Source organism: Hermetia illucens, chromosome 4, assembly GCF_905115235.1.
Source record: "Hermetia illucens chromosome 4, iHerIll2.2.curated.20191125, whole genome shotgun sequence".
Classification (NCBI taxonomy): domain Eukaryota; kingdom Metazoa; phylum Arthropoda; class Insecta; order Diptera; family Stratiomyidae; genus Hermetia; species Hermetia illucens.
Genome location: NC_051852.1, coordinates 132,591,616 through 132,618,868, shown reverse-complemented (window position 1 = coordinate 132,618,868; position 27,253 = coordinate 132,591,616). Strand labels below are relative to the sequence as shown.

Here is a 27,253-nt window from a genome sequence, read left to right as displayed (position 1 = left end):
GGACTGACAACCCTACACGGAAAAAAACTTGCTACGAAGCCACAACAGGAGCCCTGGAGTGGACGGATTTTACAACGACAAACCCGACAACGAAAAAGGAATAACGATTTGCGCATTTTCTCATGGAACGTGCGCTCCTTGTGCAGAGAAGAAGCCGCTCAACAGCTAGCCGATATCTCGGCCCAATATAGGGCTGATGTAACACCGTTGCAGGAGATGTGTTGGGCAGAAACCGGTTTCCTGGAGAAGAGTCGCTACACAATGTATTATAGTGGCCATCCAGTAAACCACGTGCTCGGAGTAGGTTTCTTAGTCAGCCAAAAAATGAAACCTGCTGTTATCGGCTGTGGAAACATAAGCGAACGGCTATGCACTCTGCGCTTGCGGGGCAAATTTAGAAATATAAGCCTCATTAACATTCACGCCCCTACAGAGGAGACTGCAGAGTCGGAGAAGGATACCTTCTACGAGGCAGTAGAACGAACCCTCGGAGCCTGTCCCACAAATGAAACCAAAATCATACTTGGAGATTTCAACAGCCAAGTAGGGAAGGAGCCCGTATTCAGGCGATACTTTGGCTCCTATAACTTACATCAAAATACAAACGATAACGGACTGCAAATTTTTCAATTAGCAGTGTCACACGAAATGGTTGTTGGAAGCACCTGGTTTGCGTGGAAAGCGGTCCACAAACATACATGAGCCTCTCTAGACGGGACAACAACAACCAAACTGACCACGTGTTCATCGAAAGCCGCCACCTCTCAGCCTTGATGAATGTCAGAACATACAGGGGGGCCAATATAGACTCGAATCACTATCTGATTGGCGTGGTGCTCCGAGCTCGAATAACAATACCACCCAGCATCCCCTCTGATAATCAGGTGAGAGTTAACACTGAATCCATCCGCAACACCTACAAGAGGAAAATGGATGCCGCAATAACCGCAGTCAACAGTGATCCTGGAGATGAATAATCTTCATAATCACCTGAAGAACGTTATCATAAATACGGCCACAAACATACTTGGCCGCAGCCGCAAAAAGAGTCGGAACGGCTGGTTTGATGCTGAATGTAAGCTAGCAACGGAACGGAAGAATACTGCATACCGAGTAATGCAGCATTCACAAAGAACGCGGGCACGCGCGGAGACTTATCACGAACTCGGTCGAGCGGAGAAGCGACTTTACAGATGGAGGAAGCCTGGGAAAACCAACAGTTCTGTAAGCTCGAAAAGCACAGGGAGCAACCGCATCAGGCCCGGAAGTATTATCACCAAATCAGCAGGATGAAGCCTTACACCTCTCGATGTTCATCCTGCCGAGACAAAGAGGGAAAACTGATTTCCGACAGAATGATCATGTTGATTAACGGCTCAACAACCAAAATATCCGCGAATTGGTGGTCTCGCCAACTGAAGACGACGGACAGATACTGCCACCACCAAGTATAGAAGAAACAGTCCGTGCAATTCATCGCTTAAAAATCATAAGTCGCCAGGAGCCGCTGGAATCACAGCCGAATTGGCTAAATATGGAGTCGACCAATTACACCAAGTGGTTCATCAACCGGTGCTCAAAGGTGTGGGACAGCAAATCAATGCCTGACGACTGGCAAAGAAGCATTATCTGTCTCATACAAAAAAGGGGAATATCGAACAGTGCAACAATTATAGAGGTATCACGTTGCTGAGTTCCATCTATAAGACATTCTCCGCTATCTTGCTAGGCCGGATAGCCTCATACGCCTATAACATCATTGATCCATTCCAAAGAGGCTTCAGTCCAGGCAAATCAGCAACAGATAAGATTTTCGGTGTGCGGCAAACGATGAAAAACTGTTGGAATATGGACAACAGATGTCCTATCTCTTCATCGACTTTAAAGCCGCCTATGATAGCATAGCCAGGGTAAAACTGTATACAACCATGAGAGAATTCGGTATCCCGAGGAAATTGATAAGATTGACTAGGCTGACCCTGACCAATGTGCGAGGCCAGATAAAAGCAGCAGGATCACTCTCATGACCATTTGACATCAACAACGGTCTATGACAAAAAGATGCTCTATCATGCGTCCTCTTTAACCTGGCCCTCGAGAAATTGATCCGTGATGCTGAGGTAAATTCAAGAGGTACGATCCTCTTTAAGTCCTCCCAACTACTGGCCTATGCTGACGATATCGACATGATGGGAAGAACCACCCGAGACGTACAAACTACCTTCATGCAGATCAAGCAGGCGGCGATCAGCGCGAGATCTTGGACTGCACATCAATGAAGCCAAGACAAAATATATCGTGGTCAGAACCAAGAACGAACCAACTAACAACATCAAACCGCACTGGTCAAATGGGAAGAATAAAAATAGGAGACTGCAACTTTGAGACCATTGATAATTTCTCTTATCTAGGTTCGAAAATCACAACCGATAACTCCTATGACCGTGAAATCCGCGCACGGTTGTTGTTAGCCAACAGAGGCTATTTCAGCTTACAAAAACTGTTTCGCTCGAAACCTCTTACCATAGGGTCAAAGCTCATACGGTGCAGGACAATGATCTTGCCAGTTCTCATGTGTTCCTCGGAGACTTAGGTTCTTAGGAAGAAAAATTGCGAACTTTTGGCTGCGTTCGAGACAAGAATCCTCCGAAGAATTTTTGGCCCCCTACATGAGGATGGACGATTCCGTAGGATACATAACGACGGAATCTATAAGTGATACCATGACCGTCAGGTTGTGGATAAAACCCGGCTCAACAGGTTACGGTGGGCGGTCACTTAATCCGTATGGACGAGGATGATCCAGCCCGGAAAGTTTATAAGGGCAATATCTATGGTAGAAAAAGAGGACGAGGCAGAAACTGCCTAAGATGGAGCGATGGCGTAGGTCAGGACGCCAAACATCTTTTAGGAATATCGAATTGGTGGACCTCGGCGCCAAACCGGGGTAGGCCTAGACCGGATACCGGTTGTTGTCCTATTGATGATGACAATTAGAGATAGAAGAAGACATTTTTATGGGGTGAGAAGTCGCTCCGGAGATGAAAGGAGGATTTCTAGCGGCTTCGGAGAGTGCTTAGTGACGAACGTTCTGGGGTGCTTGAAAACTATCGCCGAGAGATGATCATTGCGTTGTTTGAATAGGTTCAAACGTGGATTTTATTCTCTGTGGAACTGAGATAATAATCATTGGCGCAACAATCCAATTAGATCAGGGATTGAAGTGTGTTCGAGCGCTTCACTCAAGACCGTAACGGTACACTACAGGATTACAATACCCTGTGGGAGGCAATGTGGTCGGCATTGTCTCAAGTTGGAAGTAGAACCGTCTCCTGGGGAATGAAGGGCGGTATTCCGTCTTTTGAGTTTTTGTTCTTGATTTAAAATGCTCTGGTTGTTCAACAAGGAAGACTTTTTAAATATCCTTATTAGATTTTTTTTAGGATTCGCGTTATGATGTAATTCAAGCAGAGGTGAAGCAGAAGTGGAAAGCTCTCGACCGACCAATTATGTGGTATTTATCGGAAAATAGCTTTGAGGGCGGCTGGGAGACGAAGTGGATTGGAAAACTCATGAATTGAATGAAGAAAGGTGATTAGTGTCAGAGGCGCCAATGTAATACAATCTTTAAATGTTAATAGATATAGATATCACATCCAGAGTTAAAGCTTTAATTTTAGGACTTCCTTCTTCTACTCGTCCTAACTCTGGGAAAACCCGCACAAACTAAGGGGAATCCTCCATTTGAATGACCGAAGGACGCCAAGAAAGGGAGGGAACCCCAATGGCGGCACCTGATCCGACGTAAATCTACATTCTCAAGCGCAGTACTCATGTTTCAAGTTTTTCTTTCCTCGTTTAGCTTCATGTGATTCTCGCTCTATTTCCGCGATATTCACCGTTTATATTTCAGGCTCTGATGTGGTCGCAAGCACCGACAAGATCACGTGAAATGTTGTCAATGTCACGTAGGATAGCAGTATCTCGAGCCTGGCTAATACAGACGTGTACAAGTGCATGGTGACGGGGCACGTCTGGGGCGGAGCGTGATGATCGCCATTTAGTAAGACTTTAGGGTAGCTTGTCCTCTTTGATTTCGACCGACTCGAATGGTCAAGTGCAAAAGGATGATAAATTTAATTTTGACCGTGAAAACTGAAAATTTTATCACAACTTACGATGTATAAAAGCGGATTAACAAGAAGGAAGTAGTGTGATTAACCTAGCCTATTTCGCTAGGGCCCTCGTGTGTACTTGGAGTGAGGCCATCTATCAAATGTAAGTTACGATCGGCCAGAATGTCCAAAATTCTTCTGCATATCCTTCTGCTTTTCGATTGGACAAGCTTTGCCTTTTGTTTTTTCGGTTCTGACGAGATAAGTTTGGTGTGTGTAGCGGAATTAATTCTGTACCCCTTGATCTTAAAGGGACCCCTTGCTTTTTATAGCAACATTTACCAGTGCCGTTGGCACTCCGATTGTTGGTCCAAGTCCCTGCATGGGAACAGCTGAATCCATGATTCCTAAGCCATCCAAGAAACCATTTGGTCCAATGACACAGTGGGCAGATCCTCAGATTAATTTCACTGTATTGAACATAGATATGTAGCATTTCCGAGAACAGTTATTGCGAGCTTATTAAGTAAAGCATTTCTTTTACATTGAAAAGATTATTGTGCAAATCAATATAAATTGAGGTAGTATTTACTTATTTATTTTCTTTTAGTGTTGTTTTTGAATATTAAAAATAATTATAACTGGTAGTGTTTAAGTATAGTTTATAGAAAAAATAATTTTAATGATAGAGTATAAAGTATTGTAAAAGAATGTTGAAAAATTTTTGAAAAATTTTTATTTAAAAAGAAAATTTAATTTATTGTACCTTGTGTATCAGGGTTTATCTATTAAAATCTATTTATTATAGATTTATCGATTTTAAAGGAGTTAACAGTTTATTTGAGTTAATGTAAAAAAATTATTTACAATAAACTGTTAGAAATGAAAAGTTATTCGGCTTTAAAGGTATCTAGTTTTTAAAGAAATAAATTTAATTTATTAATATGGGCAGAAATTTAATTGTTAAAATGTTCTGTAAATTATTAAAAGTAATTCATGGGATAAGCTGTGAATTAAAGCCTTAAAATAAATTAATAATTTGTAATAAATGTATGTTTAGAAATAGCAATCGTTAATAAATTTGTTATAATTTATTTTATTAATATATTATTTAGTTAGTTTTTAGTTTTTATTTTAGTTATTATTTAAGTATTTATTTAAATATTAATTTTAATTTAAAAAATTAAGCAATAATGATAAAATTAGTATAAAATATTGTATGAGTAAATTGAGAGGAGAGATTAAGTTAAAGAACTCGGCAAATTAATGAATATTCGCCTGTTTAACAAAAACATGTCTTTTTGAATTTAGTTTAAAGTCTAGCCTGCCCACTGATTGTTTTAAATGGCCGCAGTATATTAACTGTGCAAAGGTAGCATAATCATTAGTCTTTTAATTGAAGGCTTGTATGAATGGCTGAACGAGATATTAACTGTTTCAATTTAAATTTTAGAATTTTATTTTTTAGTCAAAAAGCTAAAATATAATTGAAAGACGAGAAGACCCTATAGATCTTGATAATTGATGTATTAAGTTTATAAAGGATATTTAAAATTTTATATAAAAGATTATTTTATTGGGGTGATAATAAGATTTGGTAAACTCTTATATAAATTTAACATAAATTAATGAATAATTGATCCATTAGTAATGATTAATAATTTAAGTTATCTTAGGGATAACAGCGTAATTTTTTTAGAGAGTTCTTATCGATAAAAAGGATTGCGACTGTTAAAGGCTCCTTCGGTTACTTGGCTATCGCTGCAAATTACGGTGTGCTTGTCTTCCCACTCAGGCTGTCGCTCTGAAGACCGCATATACTTCATACTGGCGAAAATCTCCTCTTTCTAACAATTTCTAGTTTTTATCTGACAACGAGACACTTGTTCGCGGTTCAGCTTTTAAGCCATTGGTATGGAGGACCTTAGTATACACCACTAGACATTTTGATACATACTCCACAGAAGTGGCAACAGCACGTTTGGGGGAGGATTTTGTTGCTTCTATCGTCCGAAAGCGATTAGCATACAGCAGCCTCTGCTTTAACAAAGATACACTTAGCCAAAGCTTCCCCAACATCGGAATCTCTGGAATCATGAACAAAGTCTCTGGAGAGACGTGCAGTCAAAAGCAAACCCATTGCGGACTCGATTTTCAGAGCTGTAGGCCCATAGTCTTGTCAATGAAAAGTCAAAAATTAAAATGGTAAAATGAAAAAAGCAGCTTCTTTGGACGCCTGGGTTTCCATACTTGTAATTTGTAATGCGTTGCATCAAGTTGTATGTATATTTTACAAAATTTGAGGCTCAAGTGCTACTTTTTATAACAGAACCAAGTGAAACGTACAGGAACGCTCCTTTTACAAGAGTGGCTTCATCTTTATGCAAATAAGATAATCAATCTCCACCTTTCTTCCTCCGGTTACTGTAGTATTTGATTTCAATATTCTTGATCACGTCAGGACATCAGGAGAAACAGTTTTGCATAAAATCTCCATAAAGATTGCCAAATGTAGAACGAAACCCCAAAAATTAAATTAAAAAGATCCGAACACTCTCATCATTTCCAATGTAAACTTGAGAATTGAATTGAATCCATAAAATTTCCACGGAACACTAAACAAACTGCATAAATTTGAGATTCGACCAGGTAGCAGATACTAGTTACACTCAATACTCCCCCCCCATACGGGAGCTCTTAAATATGCAAATGGATAGCATATTCTCAAAATTTTTCCTGGGGCAATTGCAGAGCGCCAGCTGTACTTACCACTCATCTCTAGGATCTGGAAGACTTCTGTGCACCGAAATCATGTCTGAAACGTATTGGTTGAATGCATTGTGCAGCCAACCATCGTCAACTCGCTTCTTCATTTCAGGTGGCATATCGGAAGGTAGCACCACAGGCTTACCCATTTCGCCTGCATTGCCAGTCTCTATAACGTTGTCGGCAGGAGCGGCTAGGACACCTTTATCTGAAAGTGGAAAGATAGAAAGTATGAATTAGAGATTTTTCAGACGAGTGAGGAGTTCATGATTTATAAATATCTAGCTTCTGATCCTGGAGGGGGATGAGGCTCAAATAGTTTTTCTAATTTAAATTCAGGCTTTTAGTATCTATCTACTAAAAGCCATGTTGGCATGTTGGAGAATATAAAATTAATTTTAGTTAAATATTCTAATTAAAATGTAAAAGGAGTCGATTGAACGGACAGGTTTTATTGAAAACCGGCGACACAGGATAATAAATGAATCTCAAACGATCCTCAGAAGACAGTTAATCACCGGATGGTTTGAAATTCCCCGGTCTCCCTAATTACGGTTTGTATCTATTCGTTTCAATTAAATTGCCATTTATCCCACCTCTATGGCCGTCTATCTTCACGAATTAACCCGCATAGCAAGAACCTCTATCTGCTACGTGCAGCCACCATGGAACATAATACGAATAAATAGGACGAATTTATTTCGATTAGTGAAGTTCTTGGTCTCCTTTTTCCTTCTCGTTATTTTCCGGTCAATGAATAATTGGCCAGATAGATATCTTTCAGAACTCAGGCTTCCGTGCTTCTCCGGAACAGTATGCAGGCGTAGCATAGTGTTGTAAAGGAACCTCAGGAAGGCCAAGACTAACGACTACGTTCCAGGATGGCCGAAAAAAATAAAAAATCAATAAACCACTTTAAGAGCCATAAAGTCCGACAACATAAAAGCGGAACTGTGTTAGGATTGCGGATGGATGAATATGAGGATGAAAATAATCTTAAAAAGCTTCCTGTTCCTCTTGAGCTGCGCTGGTTGCTCCTGCTCGCTGCCAGTCCATTGCTGCTATTGGCCATTCCGCGCTAAAGGACATAACATTTTATTACTTTTGAATGCGAAGTGAGAATAACTCGCAAACATTCTGAAGAAAAGCGTGGCAGCAAGATTGAAGAAAGGACCAGGGAGTGAGGAAAAGCAACGACTGTCCAACCGTAGAAATTGGATGACTGAAAGGAAATAAAAAAGAAAAGGCTCGAGTCTGGTAAATTACATTTTGATAGGTTCCGACCGGATGGAAAAAGATGAGAAGTTCTCCAATTGATTTTTTTCTCTCGTTTATTAATTGAGGAGGAGGAAGATGGATTCCTTTTTGAAGAATCAGAGGACCGTGTAAGATATTGAAATGGACCACTGCTACCATCTGCAGAAGGACGAAAGTGATTGCAACGGGAGCTGGTTCGTCCAAGCGAACGATGATAATTTGAAATTTTAGATTTGTTTGATCAGTTGATGGGCACTCGGTGAGGAATGGGATTTCAAATTTTTTAATTTAATTCGGGAACATTAATATCGATTGATTCAAATGAAATTGATATGGTTGCTCTAGATTTTCATTTATATGCGCATTAATTATTTTATGAAAAGTCACGTTTGAAAACATGGAAATACCAGTTTGAATGAAAAGATATAAAAGTATACTCATGAATGAAACGAGGGTGAACTACTACGGTGGTATTTTCATAGAAAAAAGCTTACTTTGAGGTCGAATTTTAGTTCAGACCGCTAAGCTTCTAAATAGGCTGAAAATTGGCATGGAATAATGCGACCCGTAGGTCTTTTGTTCTAGCATGAGTGACCTGCGACAAAAGAAAATGTGCCAATACTTGAGCTGGTGAGCAAAACCGTTGTGTGTCATAGAAAGGGAACAATACCTGTTAGGAAAATCAGAAAAATGCGGACGAATGTTTGATTTTTTGAGTCCAATATTCATGAACTTTGGAGGCTAAAGGGTAGCATAGCTGGCAGGCTAAAAGCGTGGATTGATATCCACTAACACAAACAGCTTTCTACCAAATCTTATCTTCACTCCCAAGTTGATCGCTGGGAGTTTCTTCTTAGCGAAAAATTACTGACAGAGAAAGGCAAGTTTCTTGCGCCTAAAAATGGGACAAACCCTCCCAACTGGTTATCCAGTTTGAGTAGTAGAGTTGATCAATTCGTTTACGCACTGAGTGTTGAATTCTCGCAATGGTACCCGGTCGGATTAGCAACTAAACACCTGCCCCTCATCAAAGAGTTAGCCTGGAAACGCTTGTCACATTACTTCAGGTTAGCCCCTGAGCTCTCCCCCCTTGGGTAGCTTTCAAATCAGGAAATTCCTTTCACCAACAGAGGAAGAGAGGAGGAAGGGAACTGGTAGTTCATGGAACCTCCGACAACTGGCCCCTCCATCGGTGGAACTTTATCTTCTTTGAGGCGTGAAGAGCCGGAACGTAATGCACGACACGGTTCCACCAGTCAGCGCTCGTCAGCATTTCCTTGACATTGCCGTCTGGAGAGAGATCTCTTGTGTTTAAATAAAGTTGTTGACGAATCCCATCCCACCTTCCACAACAAAAAAGCCTGTGATGAGTGTCGTCCACAACTCCATTGCAAAACACTGAACATCGTGCCTTCCCAATCTTGTCTAGGTAAAACTAAAAATGGGGGGGAAAGGATACAGTCCGTTTCGACATGCTTCCCATTTCAATGAGCCGCGCAATCCATCTGCCTTTAACTTGTTTTGCCAAGAGAGTTACCATTCAGTTAGTAATCGTTGCCGTTCTCCACGACCAACCACCTCTCTTCGCTCTTCTCCCTTACGTTTGTATGTAGCTTTGCAAATCATTCCCGCGATCACTATCACGTTCAGAGGCAGTGCCATAGGCATATGCCTGCAAACTTCAACTGCAGCCTTGTCCACTGCAGTTTTGATTTGTTGGAGAAAACAAGCAAGGTACTTAGCCGTTGGTTTTGACTCAATTATCGACCCGCCGAACGATATGCGACGCAGGGTCGGGATTCTCTTTTTAGTCACGATAACTACTTTGGTTCTATCCAGCGGAAGGTTGAAACCATGAGCACTCCATCCACTTACTCGTCGCGTCAATATGCCAAATCTGCTTTGCACCTATATGACAGTGCGTTTGGCAATAAGTGCCACAGACGTTATTTGCATAACGGACCAGGCGCGACCCTTCTGGCTTGTCGACTTTAAGTAGACTATCATAGGAAGCATTCCAGAGGCCCAGTCCTAGCTACCGCTGACATCTCACAGTGGTTCCTCGAATAATTCCCCAATATCCGTAAGACCCTGTACATGGAAAGTATTATCTAAGGTGCCTAGGATGTCTTTCCATCTTACGGAATTAAAGGCATTTTTCACATCAACCGTTGCGAGGAGCACCACTAGTGGAACTCGGCGGCATCCACAACTTGCATAGCAGCATCCATTCTGGATCTTCCTGCTATAAAACCGAACTGCCGTAGGGATAAATCTACCACCACATGTATCGCTTCAGTGAATTTATTTCTGGGCAACTATTCGAGCGCTGTCGTGCCAGTGTCCAACATACAAAGGGGTCAGGGAGACGGCAGCTCAGGAACCCCTTTTCCTCGCCAATCAGCTCAAGCTTCGCCACAATCCAACGAGAAAGGAAAACGTCCTCTTTCAGGTAAGCGTTGAATGCGCCGAGCAGTAGATTTGGCGATGTTGAAGTTACAGTTTGTATACCTCTGCTGGGTTACCATCGGGTCCTGGTACCTTTTTGTTTTCATAGAGAGGACAACTTCTTCCAACTCTTTTGTAGAGAAAAGTGGCCAGTCCTCGGCGCTCACCACGTTGCCGTCATAATCCCGTACGTGGTGCGCAGGGAAAATTGCCCGTACAATGCGGTCCATCTGCTGAGGGTTAAGTGAGCAGGGTTTCCGCAAAGCCCCGAATTTTCGGGTTACCAGTTTGTAACCTAGTTTTCACGGGCCAAAACTTACTTCGTTGACCAGGTCCTGCTAGTAGCGTGTATTGCTACTGTTTATTCCGCTTTGGAGTCTGTTTTGGTTGACCTGTACTTTATCATTGTGGTTTAAAGGTCGTGCCAAGTGGCAGAATTTCTGACACTACTTCCGAAGTCCTGCAATTTTCGCCGTCCATCAATACATAGAGGGCTGGCCACGTCACGATAGCTTCTTGGGCGTGGAAGATCTGCAGTCTGTTGTTATCAAATTGGAATGTATGACAATGCCAGCTGCAGTGCCAACACCCCCAGGAGTGCCCTCCAGCGCAGCCCCACCTGGTCCAAGAGTTTCGACAAATCTCAGAAAGAGTGCTGGGGTGGGGCATATCGATAGGTTGCGTCAACCATTTCGAAGGCGAAGTATTATTCGTCGTTTGCCGAGAAGTCTTCCAGAACTCGCTACCCGTTTACCGGCGACGCCAGTGATTCTGACACGAAGGTTACAGCGGAAATGCTTCCCTCACAGCCTGGTCGTCAGAACGTTAAGGGGGATCCGATATTTAAAGCTACGAGTCCTTATATCGCCGAAATGTCTAGAATTCGTTTCCTTGTGAAGTCTGGGTGCTTCACTTAAGTGCCGTGGCACTCACCTAGCAGGTTTCGCTCCTCCTGCTCATGAAAGCGCCCTCCAGAGCTTTAAGCCTACATCGAAAGTCCGCCATCGCCTTATACGGTATTGGACAGACACTAAGGAACGTTAACCCTTAACATTGAATCTGGGCACGAACCGTAACAAAGCAGCACCTGATCGTCGGGGTGCCACGAAGTTGGGTCCTCGCTTCGTACTATTCACTGATAACCACAGGATCTGCTTTGATCTCCACAGCGGACTGTGTGAGCAAGTCTTGAGTGGTTGCACTCTGGTGTATATTGATCTGTAGGATCAAGGATGCGCAACGCTCTCATTAGACGCACCATGATCCCTGCATTGAATGTACGTTGCAGTTATTCGCTTTATAGCCTAAATGGTTGCGGATGTGTGTCCATAATCTAAACATTCGCAAGAATTGGCTGGAGTGGCCCGGACTCGAATACTACGTATCACTCAAACCATTCTGAATTTCCCGCTGTTCAGAAGCTTCCACGCGTATTGCTCGGAAGCTACCTCCACAGCGAGTTTTTAGCTTCGGGAGTTCGCGGAAGAGATACCAATCTGAAAATTCCTTACTTCAGGGCAATCGATGGTCTCTTCTACTTTGTTCTATGTGAGGCAGTCGAGATCTTGGATTTCCAGAGGGTACGTGGCTTCTAGGCTAGAAACCAAAACCTTCTCTCCCAGTAGCCCCTTGACTGCTCACAGAACATACTTTTATCGGTTTTCCTCAGACTTAATTCGACTTGGACTCCACGACCCTTCGGTTTTCGAATGGAAGACACTTCTGCTCCACTATCTTCGGACTTAATCCTATAACGAATTTTGCTGGGGACTTCTGCTGGCTTAATAAACAGAGCGGGCGCTCTAGTCCACCTTAGTCTCCCTACCTTTTCCTTTGTTCCATCATTCATCCTCGCCTTAATTTAAGACAGAGGTTTTCCCGATGACGCGGCATATTCTTGCCTCTTACTTGTCTCGGTCTTCCTCTTTTGAGCTCTGGAGAGTGCCTGGGTGAAATCTCTTTCAGATACCTTGCCCTAATTTCCATTTTTACCCAATTTCGTCTGCCATGGCCCATCTGCGATCTGTTTGGCGCTTGGGGTGTTCTCAGCGTGGAGCTTGCTTGCTTCTACTTATTGTATATCTTTTGTTGGTGCCCATGTCCACCTGGAGTATGAAATATGATCCAGAAGCTCCTGATATACGCCATAACTACCGGCGTGACAGAACTAGGCTCATATTGTCCCGTCAACATTAGCAAGGATTTTTCAACTTCAACTTTCAACTTTAACTTATATTATAGCTGTCACGCATTAAACAGTATGCTCCCAGTAGGTTTCGTAGCTCCTGTTATCATCGGTTTTGAAAACAAAAGCGAACGGCTATGCACTACTACGTTTGCAAGATAAACTTCAGGACGTTAGCCTCAGAATGGACTGCGAATTATTGAGCTAGAAGCGTCACACGAAAGGGTTTTTTTAGAAACCTGTTTGGGATGGTGAAACATTGACAAACAAATGTCTTTCCAGACGAAGTCACTCTCAACTACATTGACTATGTATTCAGCGAACGACGCCAATATTGGAGCATGTAGGGGGATGGGGGCAACCCAAACTCAGATCATATTCTCGACCAAAGTTCTTCTAACAATTAGGCGAGAGGAAACATTTAAGTAACACATAACAAAGCCTTCCATCATATCTAAAGGGAAAAATTGATCCACAGCTATCATACGCCTGAGATAACCTGAAGAACGTTATCATATTTGGCACGAGTCAACTGAAGATGGTAAGCTAGCAACGAAATGAAAGATTGCTACACACAAGATTGCAACAAGAGAGTAAAAAACAGAAGGTAAGAATTTAAGCGAACCGCACACAGGGTGACACCTTCTGATGTTTAGCGCTAAATCATTAGCAGAACACCAGCGAACCAGAGTGTCTAGTTTAAACTGAAGGGAGACATAGTACACAGGCGACAATATAGCGGATAACAACTTTAGATCGTTAGCATAGAGCAAACAGAGACAAGGTCGGACGGTCTTAGAAGAATAAAAATAAAAAAGGGCCCAGAAGAGAGCCCTGGTATGCCAGAGAAGGTAAAAAAAGATTTCGTCACAATAAGTTCAGCCGTTTAGGAGTAAATTGGGTGTGACAGACGGACATTGAATCGAAATTAACAGGGTTTTGTTTTAAACAAACTCTTTCAAAGGTTTATAAGTTTTCAGTGTTATGGTTTGCACCATTAGAGTGCTTTTTGAAGTGTGTTCCTTCCCTTGCTTTCACTGTGAGTTCATTTTTATCCGAATTAATCTATTATCTAGCCTTTTTTGCAACTATATTTATAGCCAATATCGACAGTTAAAGTTCGAGAGGTGGTATTTATGTCAACTAGAAGCTGTTTGCGTTATTTTGAACAGGAGTTTGGTTCTCACATAGACCCATCCGTATTCGACAAATAACAAGTTCAAGTGCCAAATTAGAGAAGTGGCGCTGCATAAACTTTTTTTTCGGATATTAAAGATATCCATCTTCTTGCTCTGAAGTATGACCTGCGGTCATGGCTGTTCAGGTTAATTGAATAAGTTTATATGTATACATATATATGGTTGCCATACACTTTTATATTAGACATTGAGCTTTAGCCATGCGTATACCACATTTGTATCGGTTTCAGGAAATCCGTTTGAATTCACACCGCGGTATTTTGCAATCTTCGTATACTGTCCAATGCCCCATAGCTCTGGGCAACCGACTCCCCGGCCTTCCTCGGATAGTGGATTGCATTGCATGGCATAAACCAATTGTCGTCCTTCTTTATGGCCTGACCTACTTATTCACTGTCATTTGCACTTTCTCATCAACTAATCGACGGACATTTGCCTCGTATGTCCGCAAAGTTCTTCATTTGTTACTGTTTCAGATCAGAATACTCTGATGACAAGACGCAGACATGGGCTTAGAGTTTTCGAGTAACAATGGTACTTCTTTTCCATTGCAATATTTCGAAACTTATTAGGAGTGATCCGCATATGAAGATCTTTAGCGTAAACCGCCCCCCGTTCTGCCAATTAAACTTTCTGAGTTTTCTTTGATTTATTTCAAGATGATGTTAGCCAGTACCTTTGCAACAAAACGAAACCCGCAAACGCGTCTCCAGGAGGTAGGAGTTTAAGCTAACTTTTAACTTTCGAGGGGATGTCAAATGTGAAGCTGGTAGAACGTTACCGGCAAACTGGTAATTATGCAGATAATACCTAAAAAGGAAAATCCCCCAACTCATCTATATTTTCTGCAATGGAACCCACCTTCTAATCAAGGGTTAATACTATAAGAACGTACACGATCCAGAACCGCTCATAAGAGGTGTCAGCTTCTCTGGAGGTTCCAGGGCAGACTTATTTAAAGAGTTACGACACGTCCAGAAGTTATAGCAACAACCGATGTGTTCCTCTTGTTTTTTTAACCAGAAAAATGAATGCTCTCAGGACAACCCACTTCTGTTTTTATCTTTGAAGCCATACCCCCAAGTTATTCTCCCTCTGTATCATAATAAACTTATTTGCTGTCAAGTTAGGATCCTACTAAATTCTTTGCACCAAAAATGATAATTACTCCCATTTTCAGAAATCCCTCAGACTTACCACTAATCTCTACCTTCAAACTTTCCCGTCTAATGCCAAAGGACAACCCAAATGTCATTTCATGTCTAATCCTGGAACATGAGACCTAGAAATGCCATCCTGTATAATTTGAAAATGAAATAAGAACAGCAGTCAGTCATCTGGTCTGAAAATGCCCTAACCAAAGAACATTTAATGCAAATGAAATTCCATGACATCTTAATTTCTATTTCCATTTCATGCCATGTTGTTTTGAGCCGAACTCGAGGCGAGACTCGTCAACAGGATAACAAGTCAACTCGACGCGACTCTTCATAAAGTAAATTTATTGTCCTCAAATGATACTGCAACCAAAAGGTTGAGTGGTCGGAGAGTTACCAGTTGGACTGGAAGGTTCGAAAGATAAATATATGAAAAGATGTGTAAGGGATGTCCTGTGGCTGGGGGGAACTCTGTATCTGAGCCTTGGCTCAGGATTGGGAGTTCTTGTTTTTAGGCCCAGTTTTTCACAGAATTGTCCTTCAGGCTGAGAGAAAAGGAGCGGTGGTCAATGAAATTAATAGTCAATATTTGTCTTTAGTTTCTAGGAGGGCTGATGATGGGAGGGTCGAAATAAGTCTCGATGAAGTCCATAATTCCTATAAATAGCAGACTAGGTCTTTCATAAAAATAGCCCGGCGAGTTTGGTTGAAACTAGCCTCCGATCGCCATTCTATTTATTATTCTGGTCCAACAAGGACCGTCCAGAAAAAAATTGGTTTTCCAAACTGAAACCTTCAAAAGTTCCAGCGTGACCAAAAACGATAACCCCTGGCCCAGCTCCCTCTGTAATGCCGAAATAGCTCTTCAAGTTCCCTCGCTCGAATACATAACAATATCTTCTGCCATAATTGAATCAAATTACTAATTAGGGGGCAAACAAAGTTGTCTTGTTTGCTTCATTTGAATTTTTTTCGGGAACGCAAGCGAACAAATGAAAACTTTTCTTGGCTCGTTTTTCCTGGTCGTTTCTCATTTTCCCGGCGGCTCCTTGGTATTCCTAGGCGAGAATTTGAATTAGTGAAATGTGTTCGAAGAGAGATGCGGGAAGTCTTGCATGGAAGAATTCATTTCTGCGAAAATTTCTTGTTGAAATTATACTTTGTATGGGTGAAATTATCTCGTATTGGGTTTTTCGGGAGAAAGTGCTGTAATTTGGGAAGTTTCCCGTGGGCTTTAACCACAAAGTTAAATACAATTCGATTAGTAATGAGTTGAAGTAATTTTGTTTATGGCGTTTGATATTTTATGGATGGGGGTTAGCCTGTTGAGGAATTTAGAAGATTTATGGCATCCAAGGTTGGGAACGTGAATAGAGTTGCAATTAGGACCAGGGGAGCAGATTTTAATTGACAGAATCAGTTGGGTGGGTGGGAAGAGTTCAGAAAGTGCTCCCTTAATTGAGCGAAAGAGATACGAATAATACTTTTGATTTAGTAGGAGTTCTTAAAATGGTAATGAATGGACTAAAATTTGAAATTTATAATTGCCCGCAGCACCTCTGCTATCTTTATTCTGGTCCACAATCGCAAATTGCTAGACTTCGTAGGCACCACATTTTTTTGGCTATTAAAGTCTCCAGTTTTTTGCTCAGCAACTGAATTCTTGTACTTCATCGCTTTATACCAAAAATGCTGGTCGGTTGATGACAGCATTCGTCTACTGTTGACCTCTATGGTAAATTAGTAATCACCAGCGCGACCTATGTATGATTGCATGCGGGCGAATGAACGGTGGCTCCAATGATTTTCATACAGCATCGGTTCGAAGGAATAGGTCCTTGCAAGTATACAGTACGCTAAAAAGGAACAAATTCGGCTTCGAATGATGGGCTGTGGGTTTTGGTTGTAGGACTCTAATATCCTGGTGAAATTGGTCAATGAATTGGTAAAGAACAGATGAGGGGACATAAATTGGGCAGGTTCTCTAAACGAGGTGCCGTACACCAACTTTGCTGTCGAGAACAGTTGTTCATTCCTTACCGTCTTTATGCTTTAAGTTCGGTGTCGCCTCACTATATGAGATGGCTGCGAAAAGATTAAAGATGACGGTATCGAACGGTAGAAGTTGAGCCTGAAAAAAGTGCGTGCAAAACCATGGTTCAAAGCTCTGACGATAAGAAGGCATAAGGCATGGCAACGTACCCTGAAACGAGTGAATGTTTGGAGAAAGAACCAACTCTTTAAGACTGAATAATAACCCAAAATTTCTCATATGAGCAGATCACGTGTCAAAAGCATGTTTCCACCTGCCGAAGAGATTGTTACCGGACAATTCAATGCTAGAGTGTTTCACTGTTTGAATAATCGGGGCCGTCGGACCCGTTCGAAGATCGCCGACGATCGGGTTCACCATTATCTACAGCTCCCTCCCTCCAGCTCTGACGTGTCTCTACATAGTTCTCCAGAGTTAAAAGGGACATAGAAGGGCAATGTAACTGCAGCATGCCTGGAGTCCAGTTCGCTTCGACACGAGTTCTGAAAAGCATTGCCGTTGCTGAGTTCCAGAGGATTTATAAAGTTTGGAAACCTCGCTAGCAGCGGTGAATTGACACGCAAGGGTGCAACTTTGATGAATTTACTGCGACAAAACTGTGAATAAATTTCTTGCTTTGAGATCAATCAGTAAGTTTGGAATGCCCCCTTTATTCAAATACAGGATAAATTAAAACTGATGAACTATATATGGTCATGGCGACGATGGTGATCAGTATTGAGGACCTGAATTTTCACGGTAAATGTAGCCGGGAGGCATTTTTTATCTTTATTGTCCACTTATCTGGTTGAGAAATTTTTAAACGCTCCTGACATTCTCTCGGATTCCGTCACTGTCGATCGAAGATACTTTCCTCCTGGATAGGGCAGACGTTACTGGTGTAAATTTCCCTCAAGTCTTCCTCCTGCTCCAATTATTTGGTGTAAAGTAGCTAATACTCTTATCACTGACATTCGGAGTCATATCTTCTAATGCCTCCTGGTTCCCACGTCCAATCTGGAGTAGTCTACCTTGGTTAGGTAAGTTGAAATAATTTAAAAATCCAATACACTCGAGTCCACTTTGCTAACCCAGTTGAAATTGGCATTTGGTTTAATGACTTCCTAACTGTGTTCAGTTTTTCAATGAATTGTCCTTGCCGATGAGAAATTGCAGTATTATAGGCGTCGTGTGCTCTATAATATACTCTACTGGGGCCTCCAATGGTACATGTCATGGTCAAGTTGGAGTTCTTCGATATCACTATAGACTTCGACATCAACCCTAGACAAACAGCTGCAAACATTTTTCCAAATAAGCCTCTCTTCTCGTTCTCGTTCTTTTCGTTAGAAATCAACAAGTTCGTCGATTTTTCGAGTGATGTTCCTGCATCTGAAAGTGAGATGCTTCAGCAAAGCATCACAATGCGTTGTTGGCATTCATTTTGCTTCATCATGACGCATTATTTACAATCGATTCAGGACATACATCATATTTTTGAGGCACTTAATCGATGCCGGCACAGAAAACTTCAATCCTGAATTCTCCCGTAATGATGCGAATCGGCCTAATTTTCTGACATATGAAATATTCTGCTTTAGCTCTCCCGATCTCAAAGTCTGCGGCCGAGATGTTCTTTACAAGCAGGATGCCGAATGATGAAAATAAAATGGAATTGTTGCCTAAGTACAAGGTGTCATCCGCCGTCTTTTGGGCATTTTACCTCCATGTGAACAGAAGAGCTTGTTATCAGGTTAGTACTATTTAAAGAGAGTTTGGGGCCGGCGGCAATAATGGCTGACTCCTTTCAATAGCGGCTGACTTCCTTCAGCTTCCTAATTGAGTATTCTGCATGGGTTATGTTCGTAGGCTCGCTGGCTAATTCCATTGGCAGTGGACACAATCGATCAGCTTTTCCAATGTACCATGATATTGAACGGAAACAGCTTGTAGCTTCTCCTTGGCCTTAGGTGCACAGCAAGAATCCGGGTCAATGACCAATTCATTGGTAGTTGGTCAGGCTTCATATTAAGAGATGGTGTATTTTATTCGAGACTGTAAGGGATGAGAATATTCTTGGGTTCGCGTATTTCCACGAAAATTGAAGATACGATCATGCTGTGTTTTGTCGACTTATAGTAATGCATTCAGGGGAAATTGAACAAGCAAACTATCTGGCTACCAAATCATAGGTTTTCTTGGATAGTGCTCCCAGCGTCAGTCAGGCTTCCATGTGGCACGATACTGTGGTGAACATCTCCAATATCAGTATTACCTGTGTTTCATCCGAAACATATTTGTTTGTCCATTAGATTGCTTGCCCGGACAAAGTTAGCACCATGATCGTTGTAGTTTTCGGAAAACATTCTTTTCTTGCCGAAAATCATTTGAAAGCATTTGAAGAAGGCTTCGTTGATGGATTGCTAACTAATTCTAGGTATAATCCTCTTGGTACTATATAGACGAAAACGCAGACGTATCCCTTTAGTATGTTAGTTGATCAACCTTTATGCGGATCCGGGGTGGTCTGGATGTCTGACAAATCACTCATCAACTGCTGACAATGAGTTTTCGCATCCATCCAGCAGTGCATCCTTAAATTCCTCCCATATTATTAAGTAGCTAACATGATCGTTTATTTATGGTTGTCTTCGGCTCTAAGCAAGCTTTGATGATCATGACACGAATGTTAATTTTGTAACCTTTTTAGGACCAGAAGGTTTTTCTCTAAATCATCAATTTCCTTAGCAAATTCCGCTTCTTCTTCTGCAGTCTAGGTCGACTTATATATAGACAACTGCTCCTGCCTGTTTTTAAGTAGAGTAGAGCGATAATAAAGACTGCCTTTGTTGGCAACAGCAGCACCGTTCAAAGTATTGTTCATCCAGAAGCAAAAGAATCACAAAACATAACCTGGAAACTCAGCAGTGACGACATCCCTGAGAGCGCAGTCCTCGGAATTCTCTTCTGACTTGATACGACCCCAATTCGAAGATTGTTCACTGAGTTCCCGCATTTTAGCTACTTGGGTCGCGACGTTACTTTCTAGTTTCGAAAGTCGTTTCCGTATATTCCAAACCCGCTTAGTTGCATTCACTGGATACGTTAGCTCTGAGAGAAGCAAAGAACTGTTCCACACCGAACTCGGCGGAGTTACTTGGGTTTTCAACGGATTTACCCCGGGCTTAGTGCAGAATGGAGATATGATTGATGACCCTGCTGGTATACGCCATGTATCAGATTCGGAAGGATCACAAAATCTGCTGACATTGATGACACTTGGCATAGTAGATTCACCGAAAAATTCAGATGGGTTCCAGGACCGGTAACTTTACTTCGGACAGCTGCCTTTTGCGACGGAATTTCATCCGAAGGAAACTCATCTCAACTCACAAATTCTTGACTGACAAATGTTCTGCATCGAAGCTTTTGCGCAATAGGCATCGGCATCATTCATTGAGTGGCTTGAAATTTTGAAAAAACTTGTTAGAAAGCATCTCCTTGATGGATTGCAATCCTTCAATTTTGAGCTAAAATCATCTTTCTGTGGAGTGGGGAAAGACTGCAATTGCCACCCTTAGACTAAGGGTGGCAATTGCAGTCTTTCTTTCTCTCTTTCGCTCTCGCTAATTCCACTTCCTTGGATTTCTCTGGAATGTCGATGAAAAGGCTAGAATCGTTTCACGCTCACTCACATAGGCTACATTCTCTGAATGTTAGCATCTTAATTATCAATCTGATAGTAGATCCCACTGCTTGCTTGTTGCTGCTTTCGTAGCAAATTGTCTAACGTCTATTTTTAGCGTTTTTGGCCGCCGCGAAGACCTCGGTTCTTCATTCCCGACTAATTGCAGCAATTTTCTGGCTAACAGGGACGTAGCAGGGGCTTTTCCAAAAGAAATAATCATGAGCATATACTTCGGAACACCACTATAGTACACGTTAACAATTGTGGATTGCTATCATTTGGTGCATCTTTGGAATACCGTATGAAAGTAGAAGTTATTGTTTCTTCTGGAATTCGCCAGAAGTGCAATTGCAGCGAGGTCCTTAAATCGTAGTGCTACAGTGTTTCTGTCGTTGACCTCACGGGCGAATTAATTATGGTAGGTCATTAATTTCACATTCTTTCATTAAAGGCACATCCTTGGCCATGTTATCACAGTCAAATAAAAGTTAGAGGCCGTTTGGATATCTGTTGTCCAATATTGGATATACATGCCTTCAAACCAGCGTCGCGAGGTTGCACTTTGATTGACAGAACCCAGCCTAGTTTTGTTTCTTGCGATAACAGCAGCCTCCTTTTCCTCAATCGTTTCAATGTCAATTATCTCCTTAAAAACCTTCGCTCCTAGGATCAAGTCGATTCCTAATTTGACATATTGGCTTACCCTGTTACCGATCCTTCATTCGGAAGCAGTGTCATTAACGAATCTATTACATAGGCTGAAACTTGATTTGGAGATATTTTTACGGAGACAAACCCCCAAATGGTTGATGCGTGTCTACCAATTCCTTTTTTTTAAACTCAACTTGTTAACGAGTTTCATAGAGGGCAGATATGTTTGGAATTGTGGATCAACTAAAACATGTAAAATCGCAGACCATCCATTAACACCTGATGGTTTTACGAAGACCGTAACTAAAAAGACCGTGGAAAACTCTCGATCTACAACCACGTTTGAACAAGTTCCTTCTCAAGTATAGTAGTGTTTGGTGATCCCCGCTTTCAACATAATATTTCCTGCTTTGCGAACCGGCATTTCTCTCTTATCGTAGATTTTTAAAAGAATCGTGGAGAAAGAAAATGTTCTCCTTGGCAGTAGGAGCAAGTTTTGGTTGTGAAATTTGATAGCGCAACAAAAGACCTGTCCTTAGGTTTTTTTTTAATTGCAACTAGTAGTTTGTAACCTTTTTAAAAGGAGTGCGTACTGCTTGCCCTCCAACAAAAGTACCTTATTGGTATCCTCCAAGCTTCCTGTTTCCTGCGCATCGCGGATTTCGTAATCCAGTGAGGAAGTTTCGGGTTGTGGTGTAGTCATATATAGTATATAGTCCACCTTCTTGATGTTAATTATTGTGTCTAGACACTCCGTGACCGTTTGTCTGGTTTTCGTAAGCCATTAGTTAAAAATCGTTAGTGAGGCTTCGAAGTTTACCCTATTTAGCTTAAAGTGAACTACAGCATCCTTCGCAGTGCCTTGCAGGTATCTCAACAGATACTGTATTTTCTGGATGCCTCTTAATGACTATTATGCATTACAGCCCTGAACAAGTCAATGGAGTAGCATCATTCTCTATTTCAGCCTGTTCAAATCAACTCTTAATAGATGAAGGGAAGGAATTTAATCCAAACTTTGGTTATCGAAGACAACTCTGTTCTCCGAAGATACCCAAGCAGAATATTGCGCCTGATCCTTTCTGATCGCATCGCATTACCATAAATTTCGACTCGAGCTCCTTATGGATTTCGAAGTACTTGTCACTTGCTAGCAGTGTTTGGGCGAGGTACGAAATCGTTGAAAATTAGCTCCTAATAAGCTTCTCTAGACTTTTGAGGTCCTTCTGCACATATTCCGGGATTATTCCGGAATTTTTTCTGAACTCCCTGAGTTCCGATCTTAGGGATGCTTTGGCTAATTGTGTCTATGTTAAAGCAGCGGCTGCTCAGTGTTAATCGCTGTCTGACGACAGAAGCAATAAAGGCCATCCCGAAACGTGCCATTGCCACTTCTATGGAGTATGCGTCAAAATGTCTGGCGGTGCATATTAAGGTCATCTATCATATTAAAAGCATGTCCAACGATTATTTTTATTATTTCAGTTCCACAGAGAATAAAATCCACGTTTCAACCTATTGAAACAACGCAGTGATCATTTCTCGGCGATAGTTTTCAAGCACCCCAGAACTTTCGTTAATAAGCACTCCGCGAACCCACGACAAACGCTTCTTCCATCTCCGGAGCCACATTCTTCTCACTCCATAAAAATGTCCTGTTCTATCTCCAATTGTCATCATCATCATCATCAACGGTGCAACAACCGGTATCCGGTTTATGCCTGCCTTAATAAGGAACTCCAGACATCCCGGTATTGCGGTTGTCTTTTACAATAAGAGCTTTGATCCTATGGTGAGACGTTTCGAGCGGAACAGTTTTTGTAACCTAAAATAGGCTCTGTTGGCTGCCAACAACCGTGTAATTCTTCCGATATCGTCAGCATAGACCAGTAGTTGGGTGAACTTAAAGAGGATCGTATCCCCCGTATTTACTTCAGCATCACGAATCATTTTTTCGAGGGCCAGGTTAAAGAGAACGCATGATCATAGCGAATTAAAGGACCATTTAATCATATATGCGTAAAACATGGATGGTAGGGAATCTATAGGAATGATGAGCCCATCATGAATCATAGATCTGTGAAAAGGAAGTGCTACTAGAACGGTCAGCATATTGCGAGGCCTGTACTCTCCGCCGTGGGAATGCTGGATGGTCGGTAAATACCACACTTAGCCTTTGTCCGAATTTTTATTTGGGTATCAGTAATCTTTCTGGTGATAAGCGGTGGGGCTGTTTCGCAATAGGAAGTCCATGGATTAGAATATGGCGCCGCATATTATGTTGATAATTTTTCATATCCTTTTTGGGTGTAATGCGATCATTATACGCATTGAAAAGCTGGCGATATTTGTTGTGCTAACGCCAATCTTTCGGGTGCATAATCCAGTGATAATCGATAGCGCGCCTTTTTCCTTTGTCCACTAGAATTTCACGTATTGTTAGAAAATCCGATCCCATTACTTTCCTACTCTAAGCAACGTAATTTTCATTTTGTGATTCCTTCACGGTATTGTTAACGAATCGTATTGACCGGAACAAAAAGTCCATCAACCCCTCTTGCGAACAGTTTCAGGTAAAGCACTTCGTTTCTTCCCAACTCGGCTATAATACGATACCAAATTTTACTTCATAATTGTCAAAGCCGCCTTTGATAGCATAGCCAGGGTAAAACTGTACACGGCCATGAGAAAATTCGGTATCCCGAAGAAATTAATAAGACTGACTAGGCTGACCCTGACTAATGTGCGAGGCCAGATAAAAGCAGCAGGATCACTCTCAAGACCATTCGACATCAACAACGGTCTACGACAAGGGAATGCGCTATCATGCGTCCTCTTTAACCTGGCCCTCGAGAAAGTGATCCGTGATGCTGAGGTAAATGCAAGAGGTACGATTCTCTCCAAGTCCACCCGACTACTGGCCTATGCTGATGATATTGACATGATGGGAAGAACAACCCGAGACGTACAAACTGCCTTCATCCAGATCGAGCAGGCGGTAATCGGCGCTAGATCTTGGGCTGCACATCAGTGAAGGCAAGACAAAATATATGGTGGCAACGTCAGCACCGAAGACGAATCAACCAACAACATCAAACCGCACTGGTCAAACGGGAAGGATAAAGATAGGAGACTACAACTTTGCGGTTGATAATTTCTTCTATCTAGGGTCGAAAATCACAACTGATAACAGCTACGATGAGGAAATCCGCGCACGGTCGTTGTCAGCCAACAGAGCCTATTTCAGCTTACAAAGACTGTTCCACTCGAAACGTCTCACCATAGGGTCAAAGCTCTTACTGTACAAGACAATGATCTTGCCAGTCCTCATGTATTCCTCGGAAACTTGGGTTCTTAGCAAGAAAAATTGCGAACTCTTAGCCGCGTTCGAGAGAAGAATCCTCCGAATAATTTTTGGCCCCTTACATGAGGACATAACGACGGAATCTATGAGTGATACCATGGCCGTCAGGTTGTGGATAAAATCCGGCTTAATAGGTTACGGTGGGCGGGTCACTTAATCCGTATGGATGAAGATGATCCCATCCGGAAAGTCTATAAGGGCAATATCTATGGTAGAAAAAGAAGACGAGGCAGATCCTGCCTAAGATGGAGCGATGGCGTAGGTCAGGACGCCAGACAGCTTTTAGGGATATCGAATTGGTGGACCTCGGCGCAAAACCGGGATGTCTGGAGTTCCTTATTAAGGCAGGCCTAGACCGGATACCGGTTGTTGCGCCGTTGATGATGATGATTGTCGAAGGATTTATCTTCCTTTCTTAATATGGGGCCAATACACCGGTTCTTTTGGTTTTTAATTGCCGGAAAAGTCAGTCCTATTTGCGGTGACTTTTGATCTGATCCGAACTTCGTTGCTGATCAATGAAAGCCCAGCTAACCTTAAATTATTTCACTTAAAACAAGATTTTTTTAGAAAATTAGCATTCTGGAGCTATCCTGACCGTTGTGGAAAAGGGTGGACAAATTTGGAAAACCAGTTCTGTTCAATGGATGGATGTCCTAGACGATAAGTCCGTCTTTATCCGCGGCTGAAGAAACATTTCACTCACATTCAATTTCGTGCATCATGCCAGGTAGGGAATACTTTGAATGAATTAGCAACCGACACTGTGTTATGGGGATTGAGTTATGGATGACTTAGTAATACGCGGTGTTAGTCAAATTCTCCTTAAGCACCACATATAGGGGCCACCGCATCCTTCCAAAGCTCTGCATCATTTCTCGCGCGTTCAGACCTTGATAATCCTCTTCAGCTCCTCTTTCAAATGAGGTTGGGACCTTGTTTGCAGAGAAGTATATTTCACATTCATTAACACTAAATGAAGGCTATAAAATCCTAAATTTCTGTTCAGCGTTAAACCTTGGTACGGCTGCCATATGATCCATACACACTCGTCAATTGGGCTATGATTAACCTGCAGTCGTAAAATGAGCCATTTCACGACTTAATTACTTAATGAATTAATAAAGGATATGTCTGTAAGCACCCACAGGATATTATCATAATTAATTCAATTACTTTCATATAAAAGCTAAATAATTTTATTCACCCCAATTTTCTTTATTCAAATTGGATATCATATTGCAGAACGGGCTCTGTTATTTGATACTGCCCTCACAAATTTCAATCTTCATTAGCTTAAATGATTTGATTCCATTTAATAACTTCAGATGTTTCACATTTGAAGATAATTTATCTAAAAAGACGTAATGAAGTTCTTAGGATGTTGGTAGCACACCAAAGGAGATCTCCCGGCTTAGAGACTAATTAATAATTTATGGATATGCATAGCAAATTCTAATTTCTGTCTAAATGGCTTAATAGAGCAGTGAGCTGAGGAAACGAAAGGTCAGAAACCAAATTTCGTCAGAGGCAGAGGGACTTGAATCGCAATTGAGTGGACGCGAATACCTGAGTTGAATCAAGGTGGTAATTCAGGGCGGCAATTCAGGCATTTAGAGTTTTGAAACAAATCAGCGACGGCAAGCCCTGTTAATCCATCAAGGAACCTTGACTATGAGGTCACTATCTCCACAGGTTCTTGTTCTCTCCGAGTCATACCCAATAGCTTCGGACTTTTACAATGAGGCATGCAGAATCTGGCTGAAGGTAAACACTGATAAAACAAAGGTTCTCAGTCTGGTTGGTCATCGCAACCTTCCTATTTGTATTAATGGTCGTAAGATAAAATCGTTGAACAATTTGTATACCTAGTTGACATTGTGTCTACCGACGATGGCACCAAACTTGATGTCGCTCGACGTGTAAGCAGCGTTAAATCCACCTTCGCTATTTTGTCCAAAATTTGCAAATGTAGCTTTCTCAATGCCAGCGTCAAGTTGAGGCTGTTCCGTACCAATATTCTCTTTGCTATCTCGAACCATTCGTCAATTTACGCCTGCGTTGTGTGATAGGTGTACAATATACGATAAAGGTCTACCTCTTCCCAAAATATGTAACAGGGAAGTCGTCTCTGTTATCAATGCACCTAAGATCATTTAAACTGGGTTTCGTGAGCTCTTTACGAAACTGTTCCTTGCAGATACTGTTGTTTAGTTTAAGAGCTACTAAGTACTTCCATTTGCTCAAAAATCTTGGTGGTGATTGATGCATAGTCGGCTGTTATGTGGAGCTTTGAAAAAATTAGAAATCCTCAGAAGATTTGGTTATGCTTCGGAAAGCGATGGTTTAATATGCGTAAGGAGTTATTCCATATCCTTCGTTTGGGCATAG

At 41.8% G+C, this 27,253-nt stretch overlaps 1 protein-coding gene across 7 annotated transcripts in view; it reads right to left on the bottom strand.

Moving 5' to 3' along the window:
- The window catches only part of LOC119653512 (putative polypeptide N-acetylgalactosaminyltransferase 9), a 405,357-nt gene that overhangs the window by 91,834 nt on the left and 286,270 nt on the right, over positions 1-27,253 (bottom strand). For all 7 annotated transcript variants that reach the window (XM_038058174.1, XM_038058173.1, XM_038058180.1 and 4 more), the window contains one exon: positions 6,885-7,089. In XM_038058174.1, the coding sequence (XP_037914102.1) occupies positions 6,885-7,089 (205 nt within the window). The remainder of the gene's footprint in view (positions 1-6,884; positions 7,090-27,253) is intronic.